Raw genomic sequence first — 17,459 nt, forward strand, 5'->3', positions numbered from 1 at the left:
AGATAGCCTTCTAAAATGGCTGCCAATAATCCTGTCCTCCTGGTATTCCAGCCCTTATATAATCCTCTCCTCTTGAATGTGAATAAGATATAATGACTTGCTTCTAAGAAGAAGAACAAGATAAACGGACAGAACATCACTTCTGAAATTAGGTTGTAAAAGACTGACTTCCGAATTGCTGTGTCCTCTCTGACTCTTCTTATAGTCTTATGCTGATAGAGAGGGCCACCTGGCAAGGAACTGGGGTATCCTCTGACCAACAGGCAGCAAGATGACCTGAAAGAAACTGCATTCTTCCAGCAGCCATGTAAGTGAGATTGCAAGAGGATCCTTCCCCAGTTGAGTCTTCAGATGAGATCACTGCACTGAAACAACAATTCATGGGAGCCCTAAGAAAGCCTGGGAAGCAGAGGACCCAGCTAAGCTGTTCTGGATTCATGACCCACATAAATGATGAGATTGTATGTGCATTACCTTATGCCACCGAATTTTGGAATTGTTTGTTGTACACAACAGATAAAAATGGAAAACAGATTAACTAATGTAGGAGGTGAGGGAAATAGGGACGTCAAGGATGATTCCCACCTAATTTCTGGCTTGAGCAAGTGAGTGTCTAGAGCCAGAACTCCAAGACGAGAAAATTATTTCCGGGGTGAAGGGAGCATATAAATAAGCATTTGGGGTATTAAACATCCAAGTGAAGAATTGGGTGATGCATAGATATAATATCTGGAACCCGTTTTCCATGATGTCAGAAGTTGTACTTTTTGGGGCGCCTGGGTGGCTCAGTGGGTTAAGCCGCTGCCTTCGGCTCAGGTCATGATCTCAGGGTCCTGGGATCGAGTCCCACATCAGCAGGCTCTGCTCTGCTCAGCAGGGGGCCTGCTTCCCTTCCTCTCTCTCTGCTTGCCTCTCTGCCTACTTGTGATCTCTCTCTGTCAAATAAATAAATAAAATCTTTAAACAAAAAAAGGGAAGTTGTACTTTTCCACCAATCAGAGCAGTGAAATCCAAAACTTGGGTTTGGACTCAGGGGAAGGAGGTAAGTCAGTGGAGTTTAAGAAAATGAAGTCCTCTGTTTGGTCAAGCCTAACTGTCCCAAGTTCCATTTGGGTGTTTGAGGCTAAAACCCTCAGGTACTACTTCAGTGTTACTATGTCTTATTTTACCTTTGTTGCATGTATCCTCCTTGAGGAAGAGGAGAGGTGGCCAGAGAGAGTTTGGAAATTTCTATTTCACTGGGCCACAAAGCAACACGATTGTGGCCTTTGCTAAACCTGAAAGCCTAAGCCCCAAGCCTTAGCATAGCTCAGTGCTTCTCAATGGGACCCCGTGTTGGCACTTGGCCCAGGACAATTCTTGTCATGCTAGAATGTCCTGAGGATTGTAAGAGGGTTAGTGCATGTCAATAGAACCCACCAGTCATTGTGACAACCCAAAACATCCTTCTCACAATTCCAGATGCCTCCTACTGGGATGATACCTTGTCGCTGTTGAGAACCAATGGACTATTGGTGCTCGCTCGACTGCAACATCTCAGCCCACACTTCGACCTTGCACCCTGTTATTTCTATGTGCCTGCTTGGCAAGAGATTCCACGATATTAAACATTCTCATTTCTAGAATTTTAAATACAATAGGTTCCCAAATAATTAAAATGTAATGTTAATATAAGAATGATTTGGAATATAACTGAATTTTAGATGATTTATATGTCAGCATGAAATCTGGTAGAAACTCAGAGTCATTGTTATATCTGGTCTTCTTTGTGCTGTGGCCAAGCCAAAAAGCAAGTTAATAAAATGCTGGCTGTCGGTTCATAGTGAATGATAACAGCATGTGTCCTAATGCTTCAGATTTGTGACTAGAGATGCCCTGAAAGAATACTTTGAAAATTCAGAACCTTGATCTGGTGATTGTAGCTGCTAGGGTCTCAGAAGACTCTATTCCTACACTGGGTGGTAAAGTTGTTACTCTGTGTCAAATCCACATCAGAAAGAAAAAAGAAACAACATTTGCATTTATGTATTTGTGATATGCTGCGTTTTATTGTACTGATGATCACAGAGCTTTTATTGGACACCTATTGTGAGCCAGGCACTGTGCTAGTTTCTTTGAATGCATTTTTTAATTTAATGCCCACAAAAATGCCTCTGTGGAGAGCAGTATCATCATTCCCATTTTGCATGTAAAGACATGAAGGCTCAAATTATGCAACTTGCTCAGGATCACTAAGCCAGTAGGGGACAGAGTCACATTTGAAACCCAGACTTTGAAATTTATTCTGTAACTTCTTTAGCCTACATGGATCTGGCGTGATTTTGTCCAACATATATCCACCAAGTGTCAGGGCCTGCATTGGGAAAACAGAACAGAGATGCTCTTGCCTGCTTGGATGTCTAGATGGATGCACGGGTGTGTGGAAAGATGGATAAAAATAAATCATGGGGACAAAGCATAGAAAAATGAGAAGAGAGGGGTGGAATGGGAGAGTAAGTGACTGAATGAAGAAGTAACCGAGAAAATGGAATGGTATGGGAGGGAATGAATGGATGGATGAACAGGTGGGTGGAAGGATGAATGCATGAATGAGGAAGAGGATTTGAAGCTGAGCTCCCTAAAGCCTACGCGCCAGTCTCCGGGCGGCTGGCGGGTGGGCGGACGGGCGGCTACTCCACACAGTACGGTAGGCGCGGGCTGCTCCTCCTCGGGCCGGGCTCGCGCCTCCTCCCCTCCCGCCCCCTCCTCCTTCTTCTCCTCCTCCATCGCCCGCCCGCCCGCCGACTGCCGGGACCCCAGTCCCCGGCGGGCGGGCGGAGAAGGCGGCCGTTCGCACTACTGCGCTCGCCCCGCCGCAGCCCGGCGAGCCGCGATGCGCAGAGGGGCCGCGCCGCCCCGGGGCCGCCGCCGCCGCCGCGCCGCACCATGAAGCTCCGCAGCAAGGCGGCGGCGCTGCTCCTGCTCGCGCTGGCAGCGCTGCTGCTCGCGCTGCTGTCCCTGCGCGCCGGCCGCGCCGAGCCCCCCGCGCCCCCCGCGCGCCCCGCGTCCGCCCCGCAGCGCCACCCCGCGCCGGCCCCCGAGCGCCTCCCGGGCCCGGGCGCCCTCCTGGGGGCCCGCCCGCGCGCTCGGCGGCGCCGGCCCTCGCGTCCGCGCCCCCGAGCCGGCCGCCGGGGCGCCGCGAGCCTGGAGAAGTTGGGGAGGTGAGTCGTGGCAGCCCCAGAATCCCTGCTGGGGACCCGTGTCTCGCTCCCTCCGCCCGTGTCAAGTCCAGGGGAGGCTTTGGGCTGGAGGGACAGACTCCAGGCTCTCCCGCGGGCCGCCCGGTAGTATTTTTTGCCCCGCCAGAGCTGAAGAACCACCGTTGTGGAGTCCTGTTGACAGCGCAGTGCTGATAATCACGTACATTTTTGAAAGAGAAGTGCCAAGGAGGGTGGTTTATATATTACTTTTTTTTTTTTTTAACAGAGCAAGACGTGTGTTTGCGTTCTTGCAAACATGAGCCCTTTGTTTAATTTTTCCAAAGCCATCACTATTCAAGAATGCTTTATCTAATTCTCATGTTTCACAGGAGAATTTTTACCAAAAACTTAGATGTGATTGAGTTGGAAAAGTTAGATGTTTACCAAACACTAGCCGCCTCTCCTGGAACCTTGAATCGCACTGTGCTTAGAACAGAAGGGGCAGTCGACCTAGGTTTATTTAAAAAAAGAAGTTTTCTTCCTGGAAGAAGCGATGCGTGGCACGGGAGAGTGACGGTTTCCCTATTTCACGTTGTTTCAGACTCAAGTTCGGTGAGGCGTCTTACAGGGCAGAAACATCTTAACCTTTGACATGGTGTTTGATATTCTCTTTCTCAGCACCGAGCTTAACCCGCCACAGCTTTTCATCGGAGCGTTTTATCTTTGTCCTTAGGGTTGCTGGACCGCCCCCAGGTTAGGGATTTGCGTTCAATTCCTTTGTTGTGGAGAGCTTTTTAACAATCCCCTTTTCTTGCCGCGGGTCTGTTTCCTCTGCCCTTTGGAAACTGGTGATGTTTGTAACTGCCCTTGCTGTCTCTGCTGTGCTGGGCTCCTTCATTACTTGCAATGAGTTGAAGAATTCCTTTTGGCCCTAATGACTAAATCTGTTTTGGCACTTTTACTGTAACTAAGAGAAAAGACACAAAACCTCAAGAAGTAGCTGTGTCAGCTTTTGGTTCTCTTCTGCCTCATCATAAATGTACAGATGGGTACTGACAAGTTTGAGAGGGAGAAAGAACCCAATGACCGTCTATAGAGTCACTTTTAAGTATTTAGAAACATTTACAAGCTCCTACGAATGTATACATACTTTAAGCTCAGGATATTTCTGTTAGGAGCTGGGGTTTCTTACAATGTGTTGCCCTAAGGTGGAACTGCAAGTTTCCTAGGGTTTGTAAGTAGACGGGACAACGCCTAAGACAGTGACAACTGACATCATTTAACTTAGCTAACCTTTTGCCAGGCATCCTCCTAACAGCAGTCCACAAAAGTAGTCCTTGTTAACACTTACTGTACACACATTAACCATGTCATCTGCATCATGGCCCTACGATGGGGGTTCCTGAAGTGTAGTCTTTGAAAGAGCTAAGGGCAACAGTGTCACCTGAGGCCTGCAGATTCTGGAGCCCCACCCCGGCCCCAGGAAATTAGAAGCCGTGGGGGGTGAGGTCAGTAATCTGTGTCCTAGCAAGCCCTCCCATTGTTTCCAACACACACCAGCATTTGAGAGCCTGTTCTATGAAGTAAGCACTAATTATTATTGTTCCATTTCACAGTTGAGTTAAGTAATGCCTGAGGTTTAGCCATTTGTCCAAGGTTCATAGGTCACTTGTGGTGGATAAGGGTAAAGATTCAGGTGGTCTGGGCCCGGTTGACTCTTACCTGCTATGCTGATGTCATAACACTAACTAGTCTTGCCTGCTTTTCGTGGTTTTCCTGCGATTTCTCTAAAGAAACATCATAGATTTTTACAATGGTCTCATTCTTCAAGGTGTTGGGAACATAGGGCAGCATCTTCTTGTCTCTATCTGAACAAATTGGCTCTGACTAGGAAGAGATCATGAGCAGAATCCAAATGGATGTTTTAGGGAAGGACTATTCCATGAGCAACAGTACCTCCTGAAGCCATTTTTCTTTTGAACATATCTCTTATATTATCAATGAAGTCATGGCCAACACCATAGGAATATAGAACAAAATTTTTAAAACTCGGGAGAAAGCGAATAACAAAAAAGCCACAGGAAGTCTGAAGCTTAGATGGAGAAAGATCAAAGTCTAGTGTCCTCTGGAGAAGTTGACCTATCCGGAGACTTAATAATGTTGTTTTTCTGGGTTTTGTTTGTTTGTTTGTTTTTATACTACCTGGACAGAAATGGTGGCAGAAGATACAGAGACAATGAGGGAACGGGAGGGAAGATCTCTGCATGGACTCCTTTATTGCTCTTCTAACCCTGCTTGGGTTAAATTTTTGTGGTTTAGGAGGTATTTCATTTTAGGGAGGGAAAAGAAAGCCTCGTGTTTTCAGAAACCGGGTGCTTTAATCTCGTTACGTGGCTAGACTCCAGAAAAGATGAAGGTTACGTGATCTCATTTCTCGGCCTGGGGAGTAGTCAGCAGCAAGCGTGGAGTTGGATGGGATACAGTCCACCACCTGCTGACCATCCGTGGCCCGGGCTGCCTTACCTCCCCCGGGGTACTGCTGTTAAGTCAAGTCTTGCCACGTCAGCGCAGGAAACATAGCCCTCTCCTTCCACATCTTGTTTTCATTTTAGAGAAGTTTCCAGGGACTTGCCTAGTTAGCAGACAGACCCTACAATTTTATAACTAGTCATTTGTATGCAATCTGTCCTGCGGTGGCCTCTCCTCTCTATAAATATAAAGCCCAGAGGTAAGGTCTGAGCTTTTAGGTCAAGGGTGGGATCTGGAAATGGACACCACAATCTAAGTAGCCGGTCCAAGTGCACAAGAGAAATGAAATCTTCCTTTATTTTGGTTTATTGGTGATTTACACCTGGCTGACTTCCAGAGAGAATATGAGACGACTTTTAGTAAAAAACATATATAATAAGGCCATTGAAATCATCCTAAAAAATAAGTCATAAAGGAGAGGAGGAAATAAGCACTGTTTGTCAAAAACTGAGCCACTATTGTTATGAGAGTTAAGTATTAAATTTAGCTCCAAGCTTCCTGGCAGCCATGTCAAAAAGGGAATCATGATAGGCTGCCTTATTTTCACTGAATGTTTAGAGGAAAAGCTGATCAGGAAGAGATGATTTGGTTTTCATGGAAATGAATTCTAAAAAGGATTTTACTGGAGAGTAAATTTAAATAGGCTGTATCTCCAAGTTGCTTCTGAAAACCCCTCTTTGAGCCTCTGTATGGAAAGACAGTTGAATATAACTGCTAATCAGTGCAGTGTAGAAAATAATTTGGCATCTGGAGGCCAGAAAATTGGGTTCCAATCCCAAGCCATTTCACCTTAATTTCCTCATCTGTAAACTGAGCAAATCAATCCAAAAGTTTTCCAAGATCTCTTCCAGCTCTGACATTTGATGATCCTGTGTGTGATGAGATCATCCAGTTTAGCTGTAAAATCCCAACAATGAGTATTGCTTAGCCCTTTGTGCTGTCTCTTGCAAAATCAGTTTCTCATTTATTGGCTCTATCCTAGAACTCCTACTGATTACTCAATCTCAACCCTCTCCTGAACTTTATTCTTTTTATTTTTGCATTGGCCTGGGTATTGCTGTTTTCTCTTAAAATATGGTTTCTAAGGGAGACTTAGGATACCTCTGAGCTCTTTGGAGGTCCTCTGCTATTTTATTCCTCAGTCATTCAACAGATGTTTATTGCACATATATTCTGGACCAGGCACTCACTGTACAGTGGTGAAAGGAGTTGTTTCCCTCCCAGAATTTGGGAGAGGTGGGGTTGAGGAGACAATAGAGAAACACGTTTACACTTGGCAGCCTCCCCAGCTGTTCCAGTGAGAGGAAGCGTGTTTACTCGCTCATCAAGAGACATCATTTCCTGCAGTTCCCTTTGGTACCTGAGATAAGTCTGCTCAGACAGTTCAAGCCTGAATAAAGGTCTTCCTTAAGAGGGATGGTGTTATATAGCAAAATGCCAACCCTGCAGTGATCCTATAATTAGCCGGTAGCCCCAGAGCATATTAAAGCTCTCCAGAACTTAGGTACCACCTCTGATATTATGTACTCTGATTCTTGATTCTTTTCACATTCATTTTTGTTCATTGGTCCATGATTTCATCTTTTACTGATCAGCAAGTCATATTGGTTCTATGTCAACATATATCCCTAGGTACCTGGGAGGCACAGTCAGTTAAGCGTCTGACTCTTGGTTGCAGCTCAGGTCATAATCTCAGGGTCTTCCGATCAAGCCTCACATGAGGCTCCCTGCTCAGCAAGGAATCTGCTTGAGAATCTCTCTCCCTCTTTCTCTAAAATAAATAAGTAAATCTTAAAAAAAAAATAGGTGTGTGTGTATGTATGTGCATGCGTATGTGTGTATCCCCATTTCCATGCTTACCACTTGTCTTCTAAACACCACCTTTTAAACGTGGACTCCCTGCAGTAGCCCTAGATCTGGTTTGCATGCCTCCCCTCTAGCGCCCCCTACAGTCCATTCCCCATACAGCTGCTGGAGTGATGTAAACTACTTAGAACACACCAGCTCTTTGCTGGTGAAAGCCTCCAATGACCAACATCCTGTCACAGTAAGAAAACTCAGTTTCTTAGTCCGGCCTTCAAGCCTTGTCTGATCGCAACCCCATTTAGGTCTCCGACCTTGTCTCCTACCACTGTGCTTCAGCTACACTAGCCTTTTAGTGTGCTGAATTCATTCCCTCCTCAGCACTTTTTACTTATTCCCTGTGCTAGAATGTTCTTTGCTCATAGCCCGGTGTGGCTAGTTCCCTTCCTTCTTTCAGGACTATGCTTTTAGGTTTTCTTCTCAGAAGGGTCCTCCCAGCTGATCTAGAAAAAAGGACCCTCCTCATCACACTCTACTCCCTTACCCTGGTTAGTGCTTTTTAAAAAATTATTATTATATGAACATTGTATTTTATTTGCTTCTCTCCTCCTGTGTATATTTCAAGTCTTATTCACCACTGTGCACCCAGAACAGAGATGATCTCATAGTAGGTACTCAATGCATATTTGTCAGATCACCTAATGAATGAACACAGCACCCACCTTGTGCCAGCCCTAGGTAAAAATTTTACTTATATGATTAAGTTAAATACTATTTAATAATGTTCAAAATAATCTCACAGTGAAGAACAATGAGAAGAATGGTGAGGATCTTTAATTGTAGCATCCTTAATAGAGAGGGCATCTTTTTCTTTATAATAAATGTTACTTTTTAGAATAATTTGGGATTTTAGAAAAAGTGAGAAAGTAGTACAGAGTTTCCCTATACCCAGCACCCAGTTTCCTCCATTATTAAAATCTTGTTAGCTTGATACATTTGTTACAGTTAATGAACTAATAGTATAGTTACTAATTTTTAGTTTATTTATATTTCCTTAGTTTTTACAGAATGTCCCTCTTCTATTCCAGGATCCTGGCCAGGATAGCACGTGATATTTATTTCCTTTTTTTTTTTTTTTAAGATTTTATTTATTTGAGAGAGAGAGCAGGAATGGGGTGAAGGGCAGAGGGAGAAGCAGGCTTTCCGCTGAGCAGGGAGCCCAACACAGGGCTTCACTCCGGGACCCTGTGATCATGACCTGAGACAAAGGCAGATGCTTAACTGACTGAGCCACGCAGGCGCCCCGCATGTGATATTTAAATGCACATTTCCTTAGTCTCTTCTTGGCTGTGGCAGTTTCTCAAACTTTCCTTGTTTCTGATTATCTTGGGAGTTTTGAAGAGCACTGCTCAGATATTTTATAGGATGCCCTACACCTGGAATGTGTCTCATGCTTCATTCATGATAGTACTGAGTTATGAGTTATTGGGAGGAAAGCCAGCGAGGTGAAGTGCCATTTTCATCAAATCATATGGAATCTATATGCTACTGACTTGACTGCTTTGGTCACCTGGAAGAGGTAATGTTTATTCGGGTTTTTTTTTTACTGGCAACTGCTCTCCCCTCCCCCCCTTCCATGCTATATACCTTATTATTTTTTTAAAGGTTTATTTACTTATTTTGGAGAGGAGCGAGCCGGGGGCAGGGTGGAGAAAGAGAGAGTCAAGGAGATTCTCTCTCTTTCTCTCCCTGACTGAGAGCAGAACCTGACGCAGGGCTCGGTCTCACAGCCCTGACATCACCCCTGAGTGGAAACCCAAGAGTTAGTCGCGTAACCAACTGTGCCACTCAGGTGCCTCCATACTATAAACTTTAGAAGGAGGTCACTGCCCAGCCCATACCTGAGGAGTGAGCAGTGATGCTCTCCCTTCTTTGCGGTGGAGTATCTATACAAATTATTCAAAATTGATTGTCCTGCATGGGACAATTTGATTCTTCTCCTCTATTTATTAATGTATTCAGTCATTATATCACTATGGACCTACAGAGAGATATTTATTTTATACTTTGAGTTATAATCCTATACAACTATCATGTTGCTGGAATTGTTTCTTTATTGGCCATGAGGAGCTCTTAGAGTTGGCTTTTATTTTTGACGTGCTCCGATCAATGTATTTTTGTTTTTTTGTTTGTTTGTTTTCATTTCTAGTTTTTCAAGCACTTCCTTACCTTCTTGCCTTACAGGATGCTCCAGGCTCACCTTGTATATTTTCTGATTCATTTTTTGAGTCAGCCATTTCTTTAAAGAGCCCTGATTCCTCTCACTGGAGAATGGTATTAGAAACCAAGATTTGGGTACGAGATGTGCTTTTTGCTACTGGGATATCATTTCTTTTAGACACTCACAGCTGACAGAACAAAATACATATGTGTTTATATTAACTTACATGTTTATATATATAATATTTCCGTATGTAACCGTGTCTATCTATGTTAAGCTAAGCATTACTATATAGACTATTCTAGATTCCTTCCCTTACTTGGGAGAATGTTTTTGTCTTCCCAAACCCCAGTTTTCTCCCATTCTTTGGCTTTCATTGGCTTAAATGCCTGTAGTATGGGGGAGGAATTGGGAAGGAGTGGAGGGGTAGGATAGGATTGGCTAATTGACTCAAACCAAGCAAGGCCCAAGCCCTAGTTAGAGATGAGACCATGACTGCTCACGCCACCTGGGGGAAGGTGATGTGGTAGATGTTGTGATTGACTCCTAACCTCTATTCCTCCCACCCCGCTGCAGTTTGTGGGTAGACCGAACTTCCAGAAGATGGTGTAAGCCAGGCATGGTCATCCCACCCCTTTCATGGTGTCAGCTGTGTGCATGCAGGACTAAAACATTCAATACACTCATCTTTCTGGCAACAGTAATTGGTCCACAGGTGTTACCTGACCCACATTGCTGAACCAACCAGAAGGGAAGGACATATTTTTTTATTTTGCGGCAAAAGACTCCATATGCTAGATATGAACAAGGAAATAAAAGTCCCAGTTACTACCAGGATTCTTAGAGGACCAGTTTTAAGATGAAGCCATCACTCTGAGCAGTAGAATAGAGAAAGTAGGAGAATTTGGATCCTTGGTTACTGAACCCAAGAATCAGAACATCCTGATGCCTGCCCTGTCTTGGGCTCTCCGGTTACATGAATCAGAGTTGGGATGTCTGATATTTTTCTCCAAAATCATCTTACCCAAACCCGATAGTTCTTTAAATCAGAATCTCACTGATGTGAATGGAGAGAAAGGGGAAAGATCATGAGAGGGAGGACCCTTAGGAAAGGCGCATCCACCACACCCTGGAACAGCCTTTATGTACCCTTAACCTTGTCCCAGGTGCCAGATGATTCAAGATAAGTTTTGGGGCCAAATTAGACCCTTTCTTAGGGATTTAAAAATTGGATCAGAAACAGTTTAAGGGCAAAGTGGCTAAGATTCAGGTATGAAATTCAGGATTGACTGCCATGTTTCTTGCATATGGAGGAAGCTGGTTTGCATTGAGAGTATATGAATCCAAGTGAGAAGCAACACAAAGCAACTGGCAGGGGTGGGAAGGGTGGGGCGTGAGGTGAAGGAGGCAAGTCCTGACGTTGTTCCCAAGGCCAGTGTCTGCCCTTTTCTGGCTGTGCTGCTTCATCCCTCTCCTAGAATCTATGAACTGAGTTTCTTTCACTTACCACCAAGGATTTCTGACTGATTTGGGTATGTGGTACCTGCTTTTAACATTGTCACTCAGTTCAGTAAATAGTAGCCATATTGACACAAATCCCCTGACCAACTCACAGGTGAGATTCTTTGAAAACAGATTTGTTTTCCTTGGAAATACTTTTCTCCTTGTTATCTCACTGTGAGAAAATAAAAGATAAAATTGTATGAGATAGCCTGCTTTCCCCTCTCTTTCTGCCTATTTGTGATATCTCTCTCTCTGTGTCAAGTAAATAAATAAAAAAATCTTTAAAAACAATTGTATGAGATATATGTATGTGTATGTGTGTGTGTGTGTGTGTGTGTGTATAAAATCACTAAAGTCTTTTTTTTTTAAGGGATTTCTTATTCTTTTTTTTTTTAAATTTTATTTATTATTTATTTGACAGACAGAGATCACAAGCAGGCAGAGAGGCAGGCAGAGAGAGAGAGGAGGAAGCAGGCTCCCCGCTGAGCAGGGAGCCCGATGTGGGGCTCAATCCCAGGACCCTGAGATCATGACCTGAGCCGAAGGCAGAGGCTTTAACCCACTGAGCCACCCAAGACCCCCACCATTTAAAGTCTTAAAAAAAAAAAAAAAAAAAAAGAAAGAACGAAAAGAAGAGACTTTTGTGGAAGATGGAATTCATTTTGTGTTCTTTTCCAAATCTTCCCCAGCACTTGATTTACTTCAGATTCTAAAATTCTGAAAATTGCCCCTGGAAGGAGGAATCTCTTGACTTGATGCTTTTATTGGGCCTCTGTGATTTGGGCCAGCAGGGAGTGACTTTGGTATATATGAAGGTGATGTTTTGATGTTTGCCATGATCCTTCCCCTCAACGTCTTTTAGCAACATGATGAACTGAAATAGTCTAGGAGAAATTCATCATTTGTACAATTAGAATCCAAGCTTTATGTAAGGGTTAGTGGAGAACACATAATCCAAAATGTGACCCCTTTTCACGGGGGAGGAAACTGAGGTCCTCCTTATCCTCAGAGGATAAGATAGTAATAATGTACATAAAGCATCTAGCACAGGGATACCTCACGGGGGTCACTCAACAAATGATTCACCGTTCTGAGTACTCTGATCTTGTCCACTGTTGTTTATTAGTTAGGAACTGATCGTAACTAGATCCAGCTAACGAGCTGAATCAGTCCTCCTCAGCAAATCATGGCTTTCTCTTAAGCTCAATGATACAATGAAATAACAGGTAAGATGCTGGCATGGAAGCATGCCAGAAACTCAGCAAACGTGAGCTGGGGCTCAGATGCAGATTAGGGCAGGCTTTTCTTGGATTATGACTTGAGGAAATCAAAACTCAGTTTCCATATATGATAAATAATACACCAGACCCAGTCTTCTGATCCTCAGTATAAGCTAAGTGAGTAGCTGAGGGAGGACTGTGTTGACTGCCTCTCAGGGACTTGGACTATGGTTCTGGAGAGTGTCAAGCCTGGAGCTGTGACTCTCTCGAGCTCTGATGTCTACTGGAGGGCAGAGAGCTATGGTTTCCCAGCTCTGGAAAGTAGAGAGTGGGCGAAGGGTTCACGGGAATAGGAAGTGTTCTCAGGGAACCCAAATGCAGAATTTTGTCCACACACACTGCTATTCAGGGCTCTGCATCTGTGGTCGGGCTTAAAGATGCCCTTCGTTTTCCTCCTCCCAGTTTTGTTAGAATTACAAGGACCTCAGTTGTCTGACCACCAGCCTTAAAGTAACAAGCTTTGATGTTCAGGTATCAGATTTTACCCTTGGGGAGAATGCATTGCTAGAAACTCCATTTTAAAAGAAACACAAGAGAAGTTGGAAACACATTGGCAATTGGCATTTAGAAGAAACTTTTAATTTAAAAAGTGTACTAAAACTTCAAATCTAGTTTGCAACAAGGGAGAACACTGATACCTAAAGTACCATGCTTTTTGCCGCTCTGCCTGCCTGTTTTTGTCATGGAATTAAATTTTTAGAGAAAAATGAAGGCTTCTTGTATATTTCAAGTTAGTATTTAATAATAATGGTGGTGGTATCAACTGATATTTATTTATTTATTTATTTTATAAAGATTTTTATTTATTTATTTTTTTTTTATTTATCAGAGAGAGAGAGGGGGAGAGAGCGAGCACAGGCAGACAGAATGGCAGGCAGAGGCAGAGGGAGAAGCAGGCTTCCTGCTGAGCAAGGAGCCCAATGTGGGACTCGATCCCAGGACGCTGGGATCATGACCTGAGCCGAAGGCAGCTGCTTAACCAACTGAGCCACCCAGGCGTCCCTCAACTGATATTTAATGATGATTTAAAATGTGCCGTGATATGGGGCATCTGGGTGGCTCAGTTGGTTAAGTGTCTGCCCTCAGCTCAGGTCATGATCCCAGAGTCCTGGGATCTAGCCCAGTGTCAGGCTCCCTGCTCAGTGGGAGAATCTGTTTCTCCTTCTCCCTCTGCCCCCCCGCAACTTGTTCTCTCTCTCTCTCTCTCTCTCTCTCTCTCAAAAAATATAAATAAATAAAATCCTTTAAAAGAAGTTAAGCCACAATACTGTATGAAGCATTTCTGCATGTTATCTCGCTTCTTCCCTAACAACCTAAGAGGCAGGTACTATTATTGGATAGGTCAGAACACTTTCAGTTGCAAGAGATAGAGTCTTAGCTCATCACCTTACACCACTTAGTCATAAGAGGTGATTTACTGGCTCATAAAACTAGAAATTGCAAAAGAGATAAGGATTCCATCACAGATGTTTCCCAGATTTCTAGCTGTCATGCCTCTGCCTTCCATTTCTGCTGCCTTCTGTGTGAGCCACACCCTTGCGTGGGTGTTCTCCACCTGAGAGTCCCAACAGGTCTGGGCTTGCCTTCTCCTCCTTCAGTCACTGCTAAGTGAAAAACTTCATGCAGCCAGAGTGCCAGGGCTACCTCTGTTGACCTGACATGGATCACATCCGTATCCGATCGCTGATGGCCACGCGTGGGGAGAGGATGATTCAGCCCTTCCAAACCTCATGGACTGACAACAGAACAGGAATGGTTTCCCCCAAAGAGAATTGAGGTGTTCTTACCAGAAACTCTTGGAAATGCTGGTAAGAAACACCAAAACCAAAAGCAAATGTCCACTGTAATCAGTACACCCATTTTACAGATGGGGAAATTGAGGATCAGAAGTGTTTAAAGCATTTGCCCAAGATGGGACAGTAAGAGGCAGACCTAGAATTTGAAGCCTGGGCCATGTGCTTCGAGAGCCAAATCACTTACCACCACACTGTATTGGGGAACAAATCTCGAAGTTTGAAATATTTGATTACTTTCTAGAATCCCTTTGAAGAAGATCCTTTGATTAAATCTCTTTTTTATGTGAGAAATTTTTCATATTTATAAGGGAAAAATAGGATATGAATATTACCCCTTTAAAAAAAGTTTTTATATATTTACATATTTATAGAAACACATCCACATATATTGAGTGTGACTCTGGAAGATTATACCATTATACCAAAATGTTAACAGTGGTTATGGAATTGGAATTATGGTACTTGCCTTTGACTTGTCTGTATTTTAAATTTTTTTCTATGAGGAATATATGCATTATCTGTATAATTTTAAGTTAAAGTATATAAATTATCATAAAAATTAAAAATCTCTGATTGCCTGAGGCCTTGGAGGATGGAAATTAGATGGAGAGACCATTTTTCCTCCCCTTCAGTTGGTCTTTCATGCTCATTTTTGGGCAGTGAGCTAGAAGTGTCCATTTGCAGAATATGTAATCCTCATTCTTTTCCCTCATATGTCACCAGCCGTTTATTTCAAACTAACACTGCTGGTTCATATTTTACAATCTCAGTAACATCTTAATTTGAGAAGAAGAGGGAGATGGAGAAATAGAATCTCCTGTGTGTCAGGAACAATCATGAGGGGAACACATGAAAAGAGAATTAGTCCAGGCAGCATCACAGAGTTAGAGGGAGAGGAGTATAGATCAATATACTTGTGCATGATGTCAGCTGGTGAATGCATGGATTATGAAGGTGCAGTTGGTAAAGGTACACACTGAGATTCATGCCTAGTGAAGGTAAAATCCCATCCAGACTCCAATCACTGAGCTGCGAGCCCTGAGTACAGATAAAAGGTTTATCTATCCAGAGCAGATTCCTTTTCTGAATCACTTGTGTGTGGCCCCAAATAGGATTAAAAACACGGGCCCTTAAGTCCAGCTCCCTGAGTTTAAGTCCATGCATTGCCATTTACTAATCATAAAGCAGGTGTATATGTCCAATAATGTCTTAAAGCAGACACACATACAGATAGACCCATAGACAAGATTGACAGCTTCAGGCTTGGAACACCTACTACGTATTAGACCTAGACTTTGTTTAGGAACACAGCCCTGTTTTAAATATCATGATCCAGACTAAAAATATGCTATTAATAATTGAATGCACTTATCATATAATTGTGTTATGCACTGCACCCCCCCCCCCCCCCAGTAGATTTTGGCACTGTGTTGACACCATTCATATAATACCATGGCTTTAAGGCAAACGTCAGCTTCTCGGCCTATCTTGGAAAATTAATGGTACTTGATTTAACTCCAAACCATGGGTCATTAAAAGTGATTTAACTGTTAGCACAGTCCTGAGCGTCATGTCTGGGTTTCTAAAGCGAAGGCTCTACTCCCAGCTCCTGCAGGGAAATTTTTTTTCAGGGGACGAATGTGTTCCCAGACCTGTGGTTCACAGGGAAGTTTTTAGCACCCCTTGCTGCCAGCCCGTAGCGTGGATCTAATTACCCATTACCAGACTCGCCTTCTAGAGGCTGAAGCAAGGTGTTTCCATTTCTAAACCGCCACCCTGGCCTCATCTGCTGGCCTTCGGCACGTTCCAGTAGCTATGGTTTCATCTGGTAGGATTCCACGCAGGAGGGAATCTCTTCTTCCCCCGGATGAGAGTATTCGATTTCTCGGAATTCATCTTCTACCAACCCCCCCCCATTTATGTTTCCTTCCCTATGAAAATGAGTTACCAACAACACTGTTTTAGACTCTATTTTAAAAAACTAGGGTTTTCTCTTCAGCCTCCACGGCCTGCCTGTATCCCAGCATCAGGTTTACCTGCATTAATTCAGCTTGTCAGTTAAGGAGAAGCCCTAGTAAGAGGTAGCAGGAGACGGCTGGAAAGAGGGTCTGAGGAGAACCAATTACTCACTTTAATAATTCAGTGTGTTTTGCAGTAATAGGCTACAGAGTAAATAGCACTACACATAAGTGCCGTATTTCATTATTTATACACTCCAGAAATTGAAGTTTAATTAAGTCGCACTCTTGAGACTTTTAAACGATTAAGGAGACGCCTCATCTCGGACAGAGTTGGGAGAGCTGCTTCCCTCTGTGAGCCTCCTCTGAATCTCATCTTGTATTTGCACAGGGAGGGGCTTGAGCAGGGACGAATGAGACATACATTTTCCAAACGGCAGTCAATGGCACACCAGAGCCATCATTCTTATGATATGGCCATACTACCAGTGTCTTGAAATGTTAAAAAAAAGTCTTGGTTAAACATATGCGCATTTACTTATTTAATCATAGCTTGGTTGCAATATAATCCAAACACCCTTTCAAGGTGTACAATACAGTGGCTTTTAGTTTATTCACCGAGTTGGACAACCATTACCACACCAAATTTCAGAATGTTTTCACCACCAGAAAGGAAGAAATCCTGTGCCCATCAAGCTGTCACTCTACATTTGCCCCTGGATTCTTCCTATATATGGAATCAGAAATAGGTGGTCTTCTATATTTTCACAAGGTTCACAGTTCACTGTTTAAGGTTCATACAGGTTGTGACATACATCAGCACTCCTTTCCTTTAATGGCCAGATGATTTTTCGTTTTATGAGTATGTCACCTTTTATTTATCTATTCACCAGTTGGGGGACATTTGGGTTGGAGTCTGGCTCTTTGAATAATTCTGCTCTGAGTGCTTGTGTGTAAGTTTATGTGCGGACATATGTTTTCATTTCTCTTGGGCAGATATGTAGGAGCGGAATTGCCAGGTCATATCGTAGTTCTGTGTTTAACCAGATTTTTGGAACTGTTTTCCAAAGTGTCTGCACCATTTTGCCACCCCACCAGCAATAGGTGAGGGTTCTAACTTCTCCACATTCTAAGTATATTTATTTTAAGGGAAACTTTCTATCACGACACAAATTCTCAGTGGCAACATA

The 17,459-nt window shown here is 43.5% G+C and overlaps 1 protein-coding gene across 1 annotated transcript in view; it reads left to right on the forward strand.

The window, feature by feature from the left end:
- Nucleotides 1-2,896: 2,896 nt before the first annotated feature.
- The window catches only part of GXYLT2 (glucoside xylosyltransferase 2), a 92,549-nt gene continuing 77,986 nt past the window's right edge, over nucleotides 2,897-17,459 (forward strand). Inside the window, exon 1 of the mRNA XM_059390163.1 lies at nucleotides 2,897-3,200. Coding sequence (XP_059246146.1) covers nucleotides 2,926-3,200 — 275 coding nt within the window. The 5' untranslated portion in view covers nucleotides 2,897-2,925. The remainder of the gene's footprint in view (nucleotides 3,201-17,459) is intronic.

Source organism: Mustela nigripes, chromosome 2, assembly GCF_022355385.1.
Source record: "Mustela nigripes isolate SB6536 chromosome 2, MUSNIG.SB6536, whole genome shotgun sequence".
NCBI lineage: Eukaryota > Metazoa > Chordata > Mammalia > Carnivora > Mustelidae > Mustela > Mustela nigripes.